Source organism: Monodelphis domestica, chromosome 2 (genome assembly GCF_027887165.1).
Source record: "Monodelphis domestica isolate mMonDom1 chromosome 2, mMonDom1.pri, whole genome shotgun sequence".
Classification (NCBI taxonomy): Eukaryota; Metazoa; Chordata; class Mammalia; order Didelphimorphia; family Didelphidae; genus Monodelphis; species Monodelphis domestica.
The window spans coordinates 241,697,664-241,716,329 of NC_077228.1; the positions used below are offsets into that span (position 1 = coordinate 241,697,664).

At 39.9% G+C, this 18,666-nt stretch overlaps 1 protein-coding gene across 3 annotated transcripts in view; it reads left to right on the forward strand.

Annotated features, from left to right (window-relative positions):
- MXRA7 (matrix remodeling associated 7) overlaps positions 1 to 6,003 on the forward strand; it is a 47,123-nt gene extending 41,120 nt beyond the window's left edge. For all 3 annotated transcript variants that reach the window (XM_056814250.1, XM_001380576.4, XM_056814251.1), the window contains one exon: positions 193 to 6,003. In XM_056814250.1, the coding sequence (XP_056670228.1) occupies positions 193 to 307 (115 nt within the window). In that variant the 3' untranslated portion in view covers positions 308 to 6,003. The remainder of the gene's footprint in view (positions 1 to 192) is intronic.
- Positions 6,004 to 18,666: the final 12,663 nt, after the last annotated feature.

An 18,666-nucleotide genomic window follows, 5' to 3' on the forward strand; every position in this document is an offset into this window, starting at 1 on the left:
CTTGGTTCTCAGGCCACTGAACCACCTGACTGCCCCACAAAGTCTAGTTTCTCTTTTAAATTCTTGATCATTATTGATCAAGAAATTTGTGCAATGGATATTGATGCAATCATTAGGTCTTTGCAGGAATCTTCTGTGACTCTTAGCCCAATGATCCTATCCAGAAATCTCTTTATTCTTTCTTTTTAACAGGGTTAAAAAAGAACAACTGGCCGCCATCTTCAAACTCATGAAGGACAATATGGAGACTTTTGGCGAGATGTCTGATGGAGATATGCAGGAACAGCTCAAGCTTTATGATATGTAGGCTTGAAAACAACAGATCTCTAACAGCTACTGCCTTACCCTGCAACAAGACTCTGAAGACAATTGTACTGTGACTGATATTAGATTAGTAACTCTTGTTTTCAGATTTTTTTGTGGGTATATATATATATATATCTTTTTGCATATGATATTTATATCACATCTTAAAGCAATCAGTTAGTATCACCACAGAGGAAGAGGGACACACAGATCCTATTGACTGAGTTTCCTTCCCTGTTGTTTATTGCTGAGGTATAAATTATGTGGCATAATTAATACATATATCTTATCTTCTGACTTGGGCTAAGAATTTATACATGTTAGTCTCAATTCACACATTAATGATTAGGGATCTGATTGTCAGATGATATTAGAGTAGGAATAACCTGAAATCCTAACTCATGACACAATAGTAAGCTGTTTGGGAAGATTCAGGGGTGCTGAAGAATATATTATCTTTAGCATCTTTATAATGCTTTATAGAGGTAAGGTCTATGAGATTTTTTTTGAGGGTCTGAGATTCATTTCTTCCTTGAAGTTTGTTTCAATGAGTCATCTTTGGGGGCAGTAAGGTGGCACAAGCTTGGAGTCAGGTGGACCTAGGTTCAGATCTGACCTCAGATAATTCCTAGCTGTGTGACCCTGAGAAAGTCACTTAACCCCATTTACTTAGCCTTTGCCCTTCTGTCTTAGGTCTTTTTTAACACAGTCTTTTCTAACACAGAAAATAAGGATTTAGAAAAGACTTATTTTCCTGTTTGGATCAAAATAAAGGTACTAGAAATCACATTATGAGTATGGAAAGTGAATATAATTTGTACCCTTTTTGGACCCTAAACAGATTTGATTTTAAAGCTCAAACAATTTGATTTTAGGACCGAATCTTAAGCTATCTCTCCCTGAGGATTTATTCTTTTGTCTAGAAATAAAAACTGGCCAGAAGAGGCCTGCTCTTTGTTTATCTGTAAATAAGAACTCTCTTGGGTGGTAACCAATCAACTAAATAGACACTATATTGGAGCCATGGGCCACATGTCAAAGTGGCAGCATTGAAAAGACCTGCCACTTTCTGGAAGTTTCTTGAGTTCATTTCCTGTGTGGCTATCATACAATGAGAAACCTCTTAGGCTGTGCTGAGGAGGGACCAGATGAAGACATCAGAGGGTTTAAGCTATAGGAAGTCACCCTTTTTTGGCTGGCCCAGCTGCTGATTTTGCTGGCACTTGGGCTTCTGTTTTCTCTCTTGGAAGCATGGATCCAGCTGCTCAAGTTTGATCTGGCTGTCTGCTGCCCTCCAGGCTTCTCATCCAGCTTCTAGTTCTTTGCAGCCTGTTCAGACTGGAGGAAGCTAGTTAGATTGAAGTGAGCCATTGATATTTTTTAAGATAAAAATATAGCCTCATGATAATTTCAATAGTCACAGAAGCAAAAGATTTGGAACTTAACTTGAAGCAGCTTTGATAAAAGAAATTACTTCTTTGTAAAACAGAGATAACAAAATATTTAACTGACATCTATACATCTGTATTATGAATTGTAAAGGTTAACATTAATGGTTGGACGATGATTATATGAAGTTATGTGATCACCAGTGTTTATAATATCTTGAGTCAGAAATTTATTTACAAATATTTACAAAATGGAGAGGAAACAGTAAAGTAAAGCAATGTGAAGAGGTTAGAGAGGTTATCTAGCCTATTAACCTAAATGTTTACTCCAGGTCTGCTTAATTCAAGCAGAGATTAATTAGCTCTCAACCAGGAAGTCTGGTGGTGAATAACCACGTGGCCTCCTCCAAGATGGTAACTAATCTCTTAGAAACTAGGAAAGTAGTCAGCCTTTCACTCATCCAACAAAGGTAGTCCAGGAGTCAAAGTTGAAGCTGAGCTCCAAGCCCACGATCCAAGCCACAGTTTCCAGTAAAGTGCCCTCAAAGACTCTCCACAGTCAGAAGACTATCTCTAGAAGACAATCTCTTCAGAGTATCTTCTCAAAGACAATCTGCTCTAAGGGAGTTTGGGGCTTGCTTTTATGGTGACTTCTTGTCCTTGCCCCTTTTCACAGGGGACCATCACAGTTTCCAAATTGTCTAGCACTGCCCAGGGGTAAACGTCTGTGGGATTGACCATTTCACCTTTTGAAGGTTAAGTTCTCATCAAAAGGATTCATAGCTAAGGGTGAGAATTTTCTAAATCTGACCTAATACTAAGTAGGGTGTTCAATCTTTTGTTGATTCAGTTTAAAAGTAGACAAAGGAGATTTAATCCTGTCTTCAGTCTAGTGAGATACTAAGTAGGGATACTTAAGTTAATGTTAACACAGTATAGACAACAGAGTAAAGAATTCTCTTTTACAATATACATGTATAGCTGTATATCTATAACATCTATCCAATGGCTCCTTGAAGTATGGAAGTGACCCTTGATTCTTGAAGAATCTTGTTATGATCTGGCTACCAGTCCATCTATGTTTGAAGAAATTCATCAGTAGCATGACTGTAGACTAAATGATAACTTTTTTTTTAAACCCTTATCTTCCATCTTAGAATAATACTGTGTATGGGGTTCCAAGGCAGAAGAGCAATAAGGCCTAGGTAATGAGGTTTAAGTGACTTGTCCAAGATCACATAGCTAGGAAGTGAGTGAGGTCACAGTTGAATCCAGGACCTCCCCTTTCTAGACCTGGCTCTCAATCCACTGAGCCACCTAGCTGCTCCCTGCTGCAGCAACTCTTAAAGACTATCTGCCAAGGTATAATCCCCAGTATTCTTACAACATTTAAAGGTTTGCAAAACACTTCATATAACTGACAGAAGGAATATCCCTATTGTTGAAATTATCAAACCCTTGAAGTGTGAGTGCATCCTATTTTCTAATTAGTAACAGGGGCTGCCATTTATAGTTCTGGCTCAGGAGCTGAATGATCCTTTTATTCAGAATGGGCTCCCTTGGCTCTGATTGCTAAATACTGTCAGTCAAGTTGCTGTAATCATTTCCCAACAACCAGTGTTTGTTCAGTTATGTTTGTACTCATGCTCCAGCATGTTTTATTACATTTTTTTTGCCTACTTTATGTGCAGCTATTCCAAGTTACCTCATCCATGACATGAAGTTGCTATTTAGTGAATTATTACTTTCATTCATTAAACTAATAAAGGACTTGGAGCTCATTTTTTTTTTAATATATTTTATTTGGTCATTTCCAAGCATTATTCGTTAAAGACATAGATCATTTTCTTTTCCTGAGCTCATTTTTCTTGTAAGAGATGCTTCACTGATAGAAAAAGCAGGTCCATTTGTGGCCAAAACAGCCCTCTCCGAACTAATTCTCAAAAAGACATATGGCATATCCTATGTTGATTTTTCTTTTTTTTTTTCTTCAAAAATTATTAATATATAGAATGATTCTCCAGGAGGAAGACAGGGAGGCAAATGGATGGATACTGGGAGAAATTGTGGTGATATAAAAAAAACACAAAAGATAGAAATAAAAATTTACAAAAGGGAAAATTTGACCCAATTAAATGAAAACAAAATAAATAATGTAAATGAAATGTATGAATATTTATTTCAAATTTTGGGGTTATTTTATTATTATTTTCAAAACTCCTTACCTTTCATCTTAGAATTAATACTATGCATTGGTTCTAAGGCAGAAGAGTAATAAGGGCTAGGCAATGGGGGTTAAGTGATTTGCCCAGAGAAGCTAAGAAGTGTCTGAAGCCAGCTTAAATCCAGGACCTCCTGTGTGTGCTTGGCACTCTACTCACTGAGCTATCCAGTTGCCCCTGTGAAGTTTTTTTTAATATACCTAAACAAATATGAGCATTTCTGTATTTTAAAAACATCTCCTAAAACAAAAAAAGAAATGCATTTAAAACCCTTCATCTCCTTACACATAGCTGTATTTTTCTTAAAAATTATATCATAAAGCCCACATGTTACTTTCAAGGCTATTCAGTTTGTGTCTCCTGTTAATTCTTTTGTTTACTTAAAAAAAATGTTTCAAAGGTCCGCTTTTCTTTTCTTTTTGTATCACTATCATCTCCTCTTGTATCATCCTGCTAAATTATTTTTAAACTCTTACCTTCCATCTTAGAATCAGTACTGTGTATTGGCTCCAAAGCAGAAGAGCAGTAAGGGTTAGGCAATGGAAGTTAAGTGACTTGCCCAGGGTCATACAGCTGAGAAGTGTCTGAGGCCATATTTGAACCCAGGACCAATATCTCTAGACCTGGCTCTTTCTCCACTAAGTCACCTAGCTGCCCGTCACCCCACCCCATCCCACTCATTTAAAAAAATCCTAACGCCTTTGACAACCACACAGAAAAATATCCCCATACAAAATGCCGTAAATGCAGAAGGGAAATGAGCTTGTGATTGGCTGAAAGAATGTGAAATCTGGTGCTGATATAGTATATTTGCATAAAAGACATTTTAGTTGGTTAGGGACAACAGTAAAGAAAAGGGCTGTAGAGAGTCAAGAGAGAAATACTTGTGAATGATAGACTGGCACCCTAGGTGTTATGGACATGTGGTATCTGGGCTTCCAGGGTTTTCAACTCTAAAGACTATTGAGAGCATACCTTTCATGAATATGATTGTTTACTACTTCCTGTTCTGAGCTAAGATCTTATCTCATTCTGGCATGAAGTAAGATCAATGAAAAATAGATTTTTATTAATTTCCTTTGTTTTGATCTCACTTAAATTTCTCCTTGTATCACTTCCCACACCATTTCCAAAGAACCATCTCTCCCAAGATTTGGCAAACTATATCTTGCCTAGCCTGTTTTGTAAGGCTTGCAAACTAAGAATGGCTTTTAAATTTAAATTTTTAAAATTACAATAAATTTTCATTTACAAATGTAAAAACCATTCTTAGCTTGCAGGCTGTACAAAAACAGATGGCACAACAGATCTGGCCTATGGGCCATGGTTTCCCAAGTCCTGCCATATAACAAAGAATTTATTCATTTTTTATTCAGAGATATTTTTCCAATTACATGAAATAACAATTTTCTCCATATGGTTCCTGAAATTATAAGATCCAAACTGTCTCCCTCCCCGCTCCCAGAGATGATAAATAATTAAATCTGGGTTATACATGTATTGTAGCAATCCAGCCCATAGACATTATGGGGAGACAAGGAATGTGAGTGAGCACATGGCCATCCTGTGCATGGCAATAAATTTTATTGCCAGCGTGGCTGAAGTTTAGGCGCGAAACCTTGCTTTCCTTTGTCTCACTCTCCCGGGGATAATAACCCCACCTTCACCTTGTCATAAGTTGCATTATCCAATGGGAATACCCCAGGTAACTCATCCATATGTATTGAGGTATCATATAACTGTTCAATATGTATTGAGCTGTCAAGACTATAAATAAACGAGCCCCAGTAAGCTCCGCCCACTTGAAGAGCATCCACAGGTTTGATAAGGAGGATCTTCTCCCCTGTCTCTCTCTCTCTTCTCTATCTTTCTCACTAAGGCCTGGTCCTTAGGCCAGGCCTGCCTTACTTCCTCTCTTTCTCCTAATGCTACCTAGCATTATCTACCTCCTTTAGTTTCTGATCTCCTTTCCATCTGAGCTAGCTTTATCCTCTGACCAGTATGGTGTTAAATTGAGATCATTGGGTGGTTTTAGCCTGAATAATTACACTCAGTGGTCGGAGCTTAGCTGTGGCTCATACAAATAATATTTGTCTACTGACTCGGTTATTCACATCTCTAAAGTTGGCTCGTTCACGCCCTTCGCGGGATCAAACTTCTACTCTATCTCTATCTTCTCTTTCTCACCTTTACAGCCTCTCGCAGGCCGGGAGGCCATATGTATTATCACACAAAATGTACTTTCATATTGGTAATTGCTATAAGAGAATATTCATATAAAACCAAATCCCCAAAATAAAAGCATTAATAAACTAATGTGAAAGATAATATGATTTGATCTACATCTAACTCCAACAGTTCTTTCTCTGGAAGTGGATAGCATTCTTTGTCATAAATCCTTCAGAAATGTCCTGGTTGATCATCAAACAATATTGCTGTTACTGCTCTCCCAGGTCTGTTTATTTTGCTCCGTATGTAGAAGTTCATGTAGATCTTGCCAGCTTTTTTCTGAAATCATCCTGCTTATCATTTCTTCCATCACCAACCCCATTTTCAGCCATTCCCCAATTGACAGACATCTATATAACAAAGAATTGGAAAAAAAAGATGAGAAAAAATAAACAACAATCAGTATTGAAAAAAATCTGACATTATATGTAGGGTTCCACACTCATGGACTTCCCACCTCTGTAAAAGAGTGGTAGAGAAATGTCTTCTCATATCTTTTCTTAGGAACCACCTTGTTCTTTATAATTTCACACTTATTTTTGATTGTTTTGTGATAGCTGTTCTTTCCATTATAGTTAGTATGGTAAAAACCAATATTTTTTTTCTGGCTCTGTTTAATTTCACATTTTTAATAGCTTAATATTCAGTTACATTCATGTAGTCCAGTTTGTTTAACCGTTTCCCAGTTAATGGTTATTGACTTCTCCCCTCTCTGCAACCCCAAGGTCTTTGGTACCACAAAAAGTGAAGTTACAAATGTGGGGTCATTTTGGAATTGTATTAATTAAGTAGCTAAAATGAACATGTCCTTTAATCCAGAGATTCTATTGCTTAGCACATGCTTCAAGGAGGTAACTAGAGTGAGTGAGGGGCACCTCTAGGTTCTTGGCAGCTGACTAAGACCACCAAAGCTCTTTTTGCTATCACAAAAAACTGGTATGGGTATAAGATGTTGATTTAAACCTAATTTTTCCTATACTAAACCTAACCCTAACCCTAACCCTTCCCTTGCTGGCTGTTTTCTATCTGATGTTCTCCAGCCTACCTGCTTCTCTGCTGACTGAACTAATATCTACAGAGCTTCCTGGTGTGATCCTGTCTGTAAGATTTGGTCTGGGATCCTTTTGGATCCAGGACCTCATGTCCTTGTCCTGCCTAACTCCCAAACCACTACCTCTAATATCACCAAAAGTGGGGTTGGTTTTGGTTAAGTGAAGGTCTATTAGGGTCTGGGTCTTTAGACAGTTAGTGTAGTTTGAATCCAAGAAGACTCTTGGTTATAGGACATTAAGATTTGGAGAGTTTTTAGGTAGTTTATATTATATTAGAATTATCCAAATCCCCTTTTCACCTTCCCTTGACTAATAAATATATCATTTATTCTTGATATAACCTGGACTGTGTTTACAGGAAGGGGGAGTAATAGAAGAGAGGGCTAAAACCTGGGCTGCAAAATGCCAGAAAGAGATTATTAAAAATTATATCAACATAATCCAGGAAAAAATTTAAAATTTAAAAAATGTATATATAGTAGGTAGGGAATAAAAAAATCACAAACAAATATAGAAAATTGTGTTGTTAATTGTATTTTTATTTACTGTAAGCAATGAAAATTCTATTAAATTAAGGTTGTTAGGGTCCAAGTTGTAAACCACCCAAGGAGCACACAAAGACAATGCAATTTAAGCAAGGGAAAGCCTTTATTACTAGTACACTATCACTAGCATGCTAGGATAAAGCTCAGCAAAGCAGTTCCATCCTCCCAGAGTTGGGACCCTACATATATACCTCACATTGTTACTTAACCTGGATGATTAAACCCTAGAGCACTTTATGGCTAGTTATTTCGCTGAAATGTTGCAACAGTCCTGAAACATCCTACGGTCAGCTCTATCTGCTGAAATGTTTGCAACTGGGCAGCATAACTGGAGGATGTGTTTATCAGATGGGTTGGAGGTCCTGTGCCCTTTTTCCTTTACTTCATTCCTCACTTTTTTCAGGGACCACCATGAGGAATCATCCTCATGGGAAAGGCCTCATCACGTGGGGAACTCTTCTGTAGCCATGGGTAGATATCGCTGTATTGAACCAAGTGGCTAAGGATATGGGGCCCAAAGGTTAAGAGGAGGAGAAGTACTAGGAGGGGGCCTACAAGTGTTGAGATCAAAGTAGTGAGCCAGGGGGATGTCTGGAAAAACTTACTGGTAACACGCCTGAGATTCGGACAGAGCCAGGTCTCAGGAACTTAGGCTCTTCTGAGCCAGGGACTCTCCAATATGGTCTGTGTAGAAGCAACACTCCTTCCAAAGGGTAGCACAGAGACCACCCTACTGGAGGAATAGAAGATCTAGCCCTCTCCAATTAAGACCTTTGAGTCTATGGAGTCTTTAGCTACACAGGGGGTCAAAACTGAGGATGCACACAACCATTGGGCCCGTTTGGGTGGGAAAAGGTATTTACTGTTGCTAGGAGTCACGAGGATGTAAGGGAGCAAAGGAATTTCCCTGACAATAGTCAGCCTGAGCCTCTTGGGGTACAGTGCCCACGCCATCTCCCCCCTCTCCTAATATGTAAAGGAAAAGGGATGGTGGTCTGTCTTCTGTAACTTCTTCACAGCTGAGAATGGGCATAGAGTATTCCCTGCCTATGTTAGGAGAGAGAGGTATTGACTGTAGGCCATGTTCAGAGCATCAGGCTAGGATGGTTGCCGAGGTTATGGTGGCATCTGGCATCCAGGTGACTCCCATGAGTGCTTTTACCCTAGAAGCAACTAGAGAGATGACAGGATTACAAATACAAGGTCCACATACCCCATAGGGGAGTAGACAAAACTGGAGTGGCTGCTAATCTCCTTAAAGCCTCAGGTCTTAAATATACCTCAGAGGCACTGAGACCTTGGGTAGAGGCCTGGGGTTCCCTCCACTTTGGAGGTGCTTCATACAGACCCAACAGTTAGAGGGACCCACTTTGGCTACTGCTTCTCCAAGCTGAATCAGAGAATTGTATGTCTAGCTGGCTGGTATGCATGATTTAAAACATAGAAGACCCAAAATTTAAGGAAAGAAATAACTATGGTCAGGTAATTAAGAGCTAAAGTAAAAGGGGTTAAGATAGCAGGGAAGGAAAGGCTGTGGGCACAGGGTCTTAGGAACATGTCCTCAGTGAGTGCCTGGGTCCTAGGTAGCTGGGAAACTGGGCAAACACTAGAACACCAGATAGAAACAGAGATTACACATTTGCATTTGGGTATCTTAACCAACAGACTTCTTCAGAAATCATCTTCTGACAGGAATAGATCCCTTTAGGAAATCAGATTCCTGAGTTGTTTGCAGAGCTGGTATGTGATGTTTCTGTTAAAGAATATCCTTTTGCAAAGTACACATTAATATAACCTCTATAAACACTGGAGTAACAACATTTTACAGATGTATTCCTTTACCTCAGATTCTGGGGAGAATTCAAGAAAGCTTTGAACTATACTTCCAAGCCCCAGATCCAAATTTCAACTGTGGTAAATTAAGGCTGCAAATATGCATCTATGAATAAACTTCACCTACTTCTCAAAGTATATTCCCTAACAGTTTGAGAATGTTCAATTTTTAACCTAATAGGTTGTTTGGGGAAATGGAAACTTTAATTTTCCAATTTATATTATGTGCTAATTATTGGAATTGTCACAAAGGAAGAAGGCCCAGAAGGGAAAATATGGCTCCTCATGTCACAAAGGACACAGTGAGTGGCTTCGTGTACCAAGCAAGGCTGTCACTGCCATTATTGTTTCACTCAAGATGGTCAGGAAAGTCCAGTCCAAGATGAGCTTTGGGCTTCCTTCTCTAACCATCCTAGGACTTTCTCTCTCCTTAGAACACTTGCCATTGGATCCCAGAAGCTTTCTGTTTTCTTTAAAGGACAAGTCTCACCCCTTACAGCTCAGAGAAATTCTGCTCATCAGCAGTCCAGAAACAAATTTCCATACCCTCAAACAAGCTTTTCTGACCATTTGCCCTCTCTAAAGATTCTCTAAAGCCTATGAGTCTACATAGCAATTATTCTTGCATATTTTGGCAATAATTAATTTATCACAATTTAGTCATAAAACCTGAACAGGAATGTTGAACTCATTAGCTCTACAGTAAACACAAATCAGGGTCAGATCAAATCCTGACCTTAGGCCATCTGAAGGAACTAAGACAAGATCAGTCAGGAATCTCTCTAAGGAACTTTCAGAGAAATTCCAGAATTATTTGTGATTTTACAAAACTACTGTGAGATTTAAAATGGTTGAGGTCTTAAACTGTAGTGAGTTAAAATGGTGGAAGATATAAATTGTGATAGATATAAGAGAGGGTGAGTAAATTTGACTGCAGAAAATATGTTTCACTACAGTGTCTTGGTTTTTAAATCAAATATAAGGTGGTCACCAGGGAAATATTCCCAATTATTCAAATACCCAAGTCAACTGGGTTTTATAGAGATTTTAATTAACAATACAATGAGTAATCAAAGAAAGAGAGATAGAGTAAGAAAGGAATAAGTATGAAGGGCCTCAAGCCAATATGGCCTAGACCTGAGTCTTAAGAGAGAAATCAGTCAGTTTTTTAACACTCACCACAAGGTCTGTCTAAACAAGGATTCTAGTGACACCAGGCCAGCTCCATCTCAGCTGACTTCACCAGAGAGCCTTCCAGCCAGAGACTGTTCCAAAGGGCCTTTTTCCAGAGCCTCTCTCAAGAGATTCTTCCCAAGCGATCCTCATCAGAGATCCTCCAAAAGGATTTTCTTTTCTCAAGAGATTCTGCTTTTTCTTATATAGGAGTTTTTCTCCCATGTCACCTCCCCTAAGTCCCTACATCTACCAATCACTGTAGATGCTTTCCAAAGGACTGCCCATCTAAATTCCTGCTAAGTTGACCAATCTCCTCAGTAAGTCTGAATCAGAAAAAATGCTGCTGTGTCGACCAAATCTCCTCAGTAAGTCTGAAGGAGAGAAAACACAGCTGAGTCAACTAATCTCATCAAGAGAAAACTTGCCTGACCCTTTTAGGTACCTAGCATCTCATTGTATCAATTCTAAAAAACAGGCATGGCTCAAAGAACTCCTTGCCCCACCATAAGCATGGATCCAAGTACTTTCTTTGTTTAGCAAGGAGTTTTCTCCCCTAAAGCAGTCTTAAGTATGGGTGGAGTAGAGGTCCTCCCATAGCAAGGATTTTTCTCCCCTAAAGCAGTCTTAAGTATGGGTGGAGTAGAGGTCCTCCCATTTTTGATCCTGGCGAGTTCTCACATCAAAATGGGGAATGTTTCCCAGTAGGGAATTTGTTCCAATGGAGGATTCCTCAATGTGGAAATTTTTAACATTCACAAGTCTGAGAAATTTCAAGATTTACACCACCTTCTCTGAATAACTCATATCAAACAAACATACTGGTGGTATCATTTCAATTGCTGATTGGTAACCCAAAGGAATTCTGACTTAAAGGATTACATCATTGAAACACTATCTTTAGCATAGTGCTCATCCATTATAAATTTCAGTTCATAGTACAAATTGGTAAGCTGAGTTAATCACTGAGTATTGAACAAAATTTGTGGCACAGGTTTATAATGAGCTTTTGTTTACATCCAAACAATACTTAAAATACATATTTTAGCAGCAACTCTCATAACAATTGTAAAATTCCTAGCAAGCATTTTTCACATATATGTCATTTTCAACATCCTACCCACTCTTTGACTACTGTGTGCCACAAATATCGTTATACAGATCAAAAAATGTAATCAAAATGTGAGCCAACAAATCCCCAAAACTCATGTGAGGTAACATCAATTACATATCACCCAACTCATTTTATCACTCTGGACATGGAATGTTTGCATTAATATCCCACAGCTTCAAGCAAGCATCTTGGTCAGACAGGGCTGACAATGTTCACTTGCTGGAGCACCTTAAAACCTCCAAAATGTACAATTAAAATATACTCATCTTTAAGTTCTATCACACAGTGATTGTCAACCTTTTGAGGTCCCTATTTCAGTCCCTAAGTATCAGTGTGGAACAAACATAAACATTTCTTTCTCCTTCCTGTGAGCAAGGAAGGGGTTAATAGCTTCTGAGCAATTTATTCTAAGGCTGCTTAGCTTGATTTAGATTTTATTACTTAGCAACCTTGTCCCATCCTTCTTTAACCAGTGAGTTTACTATAATGTAAAAATTTGAATGCATCAAACTCCCCTTCATGATAATTTACTCTCAATGGATTTTAGTTTGAACCCCACAACTTCCAAATAACTGATAAAGTCCTTTAGCAATGTTTCAGAGTAACCAAACTGAAGTGCAAAGCATTTACCTGTACTCCTCTCAAAACTGTGCAAAGTAGAATAGAACCTTCAATTTAGTTTTCTTTTAGCTCAAAATATTGCCACATTCCTAATTAAATTCCATCAATATTATTCCAATTATATCTATTTCATACTAGAATTCATAGTATCAGTTTGTATCTCTATTCATTACTATTATTGAAGTGGAGCACTTCATAAAATGAATCCAGACACCCCCAAATTCAATTATTAACTTATATAGATAGGTTATAAGACATAAAGTCATTTCCTTTCTCATATAGGTTCTTATTTGGCAATCAAGCAAACCTTATCATAGACATAGTTATGTGAGGTCAGTGATGAGTGGACAATCCTTAGGTTTGTCCTCAGGGGTTGATTACTTTCACATGTACTTAATCACTTCTTCCTAGTTAGCTACATATTACCTGGCATTCCAGCCTGACCTCTTTGATATTCATGAAATTCCTTTTGTTTCCCGACCCTCCTAATTCTTATCCTTTGGCTAATTATAGTCCATTCTGTGGCCTGCCTACCTGGTTGACCTCCTGGGGGGGAAGAGGACTGGGTTTGTTTCCTAAGAAGAATGTAGGAAGGGATAGATCTGCTTTATCTATTTCAATTTAATTGTCCTCTCTTATTGGGAGACTACTTCATTATTTCTTCTGGCTTCTCTTCTTTACCATTATTGTAAGTAGAGGAAAGGCACTATACTCTATTTAATCTTCATGACAAGCCCTCTCGATTTCAGGGCTGGTTAAATTTGTCTTGTTAAGGACATTTTGTTAAGGACAAACATAAGTTTGCATATCATAAGCCCTTAACCTTTTTAGGTGGAACAAATATAGTACAAATGCACACATAATTTATATCTGAATACATGTTCATCTCTAGATCACAAATTCCTTTAAACATGTGCATTTTGCACATGTTTAAAATAATTCATATAACCTTAGTCAAAGAAAATACTGTTTAGCTCAGTACTAGTATTATTAAATCCTATGCACAGATTACCCACTTTAAAAACTTCTTGTGTTACATGATTTCTAGTTCTTACAGCACATGCATTAAAATAAAACTGATTTGAAAGATTCCCAATTTTAAATTCTAGAATAAGTTCTTCTCAACAACATAACAGCTTCTTCTGGATGACTTTTACATCTATAAAGTAGCCATACAATTTCTGTCCTCATAGAATAAAACATTTCTTCTCTGTGTCAGGCAATCACATTTGGACAATTCTCAAAAATTCACTGAAACCATTATGCATTGCAAGATCTAATAAAACAACCCTCTAACCATGAGTTTTTATCCTCAATAAGATCTGGCTAACATTTCACATGTAACTGACAATCAGTAACCACAATACATTACATTTGTACAATATCAAAATCATTAGGAATCCTCCCAAGTTGAGAATTAATTTTAAATGAAAATTGCTAACTGTGGAGTAAAAAAATCTCCCCTTTCTACTCTGAATTTCTCTCTTTCGCTCCCTTGGGGGCCCATAAAAAATATTTGCAGGGAGAAAAATTCATTAAAATAGTTTCAGCATACTTGGGGAAGCTGTGATGAGCTAAGCCATCCGATTGGCTGAGTTGACTTTCTTGTTCCCTATCTCTCTCTGAACTGATCTTATCAAAAACTGACTCTTTTTGAATGTCTACCCTTTGATCCAGCCATAGCACTGCTGGGTCTGTACCCCAAAGAGATAATGGACAAAAAGACTTGTACAAAAATATTCATAGCTGCGCTCTTTGTGATGGCCAAAAATTGGAAAACGAGGGGATGCCCATCAATTGGGGAATGGCTGAACAAATTGTGGTATATGTTGGTGATGGAATATTATTGTGCAAAAAGGAATAATAAAGTAGAGGAGTTCCATGGAGACTGGAACAACCTCCAGGAAGTGATGCAGAGTGAGAGGAGCAGAACCAGGAGAACATTGTACACAGAGACAAACACACTGTGGTATAATGGAATGTAATGGACTTCTCCATTAGTGGCAGTGTAATGCCCCTGCACAATCTGCAGGGATCAAGGAGAAAAAAACACTATCCATAAGCAGAGGACAAACTGAGGGAGTAGAAACACCGAGGAAAAGCAACTGCCTGACTACAATGGCTGAGGGGACATGACAGAGGAAAGACTCTGAGCGAACACTCTGATGCAAATCCTAACAACATGGCAATGGGTTCGAGTCAAGAACACATATGATACCAGTGGAATCACGGCCACGGGGGGGGGGGGGGGGGGGTGGGGGGGGGAGGGAGGAAAAGAAAATGATCTTTGTCTTTAATGAAAAATGCATGGAAATGATCAAATAAAATACTATAAAATAAAAAAAAATAAATAAAATGGGGATATTAAAAAAAAAAACTGACTCTTTTTGACTGAGATTTCTTAACAAAATGCTGTTGTAGTATCTGGCCAGTTGGGTTGGAGGTGGGCTATTCCTGAGGCTCGCTGGTTTTTTCAAGGAAGGAACTTTTAAATCTCCTCCTATTCAGACTCTCTCTCCTGCTTAGGAGCTTGCTGCCAGAGCAGGCACAGCCCCTCCCCCATAACCTACCCTTTTGAGATGCAGGTGGGGGAAGTGGAGGAACAGCCACTACATTCCCTGCCTTACCTTCATTCCCAATTTATGGGCATGGGCTTTGAAGTCCAGATAATGACTCAGGACCAAGTCCAGGGGGACTGATTGCCCCTGGCCCATGACTGGGATGGAGGAAAGGATCAAGGGCAAAAAAAAGAAGAGAAAGAGAGCACTACAGAGATGTGTTAGGCAGAGTGCCAAACAGAGGATTTTTCTGTGGCTCAATAACAAAGAGAACAAGACAAACAGACAAATGAAGAATTCTCCTTCAACTCCCTCCTTTTACTTGTCCTGTGCCTGCAGTGCACAGTGCCCATTCACTTAATCTGTGCCCTAGTGCGTCCACTACAGGACTTACCTTGTCGGGGACTTAAATCCCAGTCTCAGGGACTTAAACCCTGACCACCAGAAACTTGAACTCCGGTGCCCCTGACACAATGTTGGGGCAGAGGGACTCAAACCCCCTCATATTCCAGATAAGATTTCAAGGCACCGGACAATTCTCCCTACCCCTCTCACCGCAATCACTTCCCATCTTTCCCAACCTGATTCCTCTTGGAAAAACAGGAAATGCGGATACTCAGTGGTCCACACTCAGAAACAAGTGAGTATTAGGACTTTTCCCTGGGGACTTGGCATAGGACAACCTTACAATCCAGGGGTACGGGATCTCTTGTCCACTAAGCCTTATGTCCAACCAGAGTTCAAATCCCCTTATATACACATTCATTCAACCATTCACACGTCTGCAGTCTCACCTCTCGAGAATTGTCACAGGACCTGGACAAAGAGCTTCCCTTGTCATGGTGGCCCTCAGGGGGATCACAAGGATGAGCCCCCAAATGTTAGGGTCCAGTCCGAGTTGCAGACCACCCAAGGAGTTGTCAACATGGAAATCTAGAGATCCCCAGTTTATTTAGTTTGAGTATAGAAACCCCAGGTTTTGACCTTGTCACAGGAGAGTTTCCCCCTGAGGGAAGGTCCCTCTTCACCAGACAGTGAACTTCCTGGTAGTTTGGGTGGGAACAGCTAATCCCATCCAATATTAAACATCCCTTTTGTCCCAATGGTTTCTTCCCCCTAGGCTAAAGTCCATGACCAAGGTGGCCCAGCCCTAGGCTGAGTCTTTCCCTTTTGTGTCCATTGTGGGGCCCCAGCCCCTCACTATTATTCCTGTCTGGAACTCCTCATTTTCCTTTCTCACCATTGTAAAGTCAATCAACTGTCCCTCTAATCCTAAAGCCCCCAGGTCATCTAGAGTGGTACATAGGTTCCCCAAGTTCTTTTGTTCCTTGGAGTCCATCCTGAGTCGGTGGCACTCCCAGGGGCTGGTGACCAGAGCGTCTTGACTCCGGTGCAGTCTTGGAAATCAGCTCTGTTGTCGTAGTAGCAGCGCTAACCCCTTTTCCCTTGATTAAAGAGTGATTTTGACTATTTAATAGTTCTGTGTTTTTTCTAGTTTGACATTAATGGAGGTCCCACCGAGATCCGAAGTCCCCGCGGCCTGAGCCCTCCAGCTAACGAGGACCCCAGACTTGAGGTACCTCACACAACCTGTTTGGGGTTGGGTCAGGAGTCCGGTTAGCAAGGGCCAGGTAAGCGGCTCTCTCGGAGGAAGGACTCGCATCTCTGGTTTGGGAATAACTCGCTCTTTAATTAAGGGATCCTTAGTCAATTTGTCCATAGTCATTGGACATGGGTAACAGCTTGTCTGTTGTCCCAAAATTTGGTGGGGCGGTCTGTAGCCCAAAGAAATACGGCCGAAAGTTATATGGTTTCAAAGTATGGACCTGATGCAAGCAAGTACTTAGAGAAATGGCAAGCAATGACAAAGGCCAATCCGAAGGTAAGCTGGCCAAGGTGGGGTTCACTTAATGAGGAAAGGATGTTGTTTCTGCAGTCTGTTTTAAGTGAAGCAGGTCAAGAAATTGAGGGAGACGAAAGAGAAGTCTTCAACCAATGGCTCGAGGAGTACACCCAGAGAAAACACAGGTCAGAACGATCTGTAGAACAAGAGACGGGTAAGAACAAGAGAAAGGTAAGGGAGGAGGAGGAGAATCAAGGTGAACAAGGCAGGGAAGCCACTAAAAAGCAAATAGCTGATTTACAGAAGGAGGTAGAAAGCCTTAAGGAACTCCTGAAAGGCTCTAGCAACCCAGCAACCTCTTTAGACAGCATACCTGAGCCCCTAGAATCACCTGAGGCACCCATCCCTCAATTCCCTTTTAAAATTAAGGGAAGGGAAGGAACCAAAACAATGCAGGTATCTTTTACTCCTTGGACAAAAACAGAGCTCAGAGCCATGGCCAAGGAATTCCCAAAGGCTAGAGAAAACCCCATAGAATTTGCCAAGGAATTTGAATTAACTCTCTACATACCAGCCTGGCCTATCAGACCTTTACCAGCTAGCTCACATACTAGTAGGTTCAGGAGATGCAGCCCACTGGTTTAAAACTGCAAGTTGGGAGAACCCTTTAGAATATATTAATCAGTTAATGGCCAGAAAGGAAGGACCTGAAGTCCATCTTCAGGAGGCAAAGAAGATGGGAGAGGCTTTGTTAGAAGCAATCCCCAAGGCCTTTCCAAAATCTGTAAATTGGGGAAAAATCCAAACTTGCACTCAGAAAGAAGGAGAATCTGTATTTGATTTTTATAATAGATTTTTAGATACCTTCAGGGCAAATTCTGGACTTTCCCCAGATAGCCCAGACACCTTAATTACCTTTAACACCCTCTATGTGGAAGGGTTAAATAAGGCCCTTGCAAATCTCCTCAAGAGAGGGAAAGTAGACTGGAATTTAACTCCCACCCCTGACCTAGTCTATCTAGCAAGTAAATTCCAACAAACACTGACAGAAGAAAAGGAGAAGGCAGCAGAGGAAATGACAAATAAAACCAACCAGATAATGAATTTGCAGTTAAAACACTGGGAGTTTTGAGCCAGAAACATGGAGACCACTTTAGGCCTCTTGGATACTACAGTAAAAGTCTAGATTCTGTGGCAAGAGGGCTGCCATCATGCCTAAGAGCAGTAGTGGCAGCTTCAGATTTACTAGAACTAGTAGAAGAAGTGACATTAGAATCTCCTTTAACACTGCATGTTCCACATGCAATAGAGGTGCTTTTGAACTCTCATCACACTCAGCATTTTTCCACAAGCCGCCTTGCAAAGCTAGAAGCCTCTCTCCTGGCTAAGTCCAACATCACCATTTCTAGGTGTAAAACCCTTAATCCAGCCACTTTCCTGCCAGATATAGAGGAAAGTGACAGGGATTGTACTGAAGGGCATGATTGTGTTAACATTGTTGATTCTGTTTTAAGTCCACGAGAAGATCTCCAGGAAAAAGAACTGGAGAATCCAGATTTTTCCTGGTATACAGATGGCTCTTGTCTCCGAAATGAATCTGGCATTTTAGTGGCCGGATATGCCATCACTACCACTGCAGAAGTCATTGAAGCAGGGCATCTCCCTTCGGCATTTTCTGCTCAGCAAGCCGAACTGGAAGCAGTAACCAGAGCCTGTGAGCTGGCCAAAGGAAAGCAGGTAAACATATATACGGATAGCAGGTATGCATTTGGGGTGGCTCAT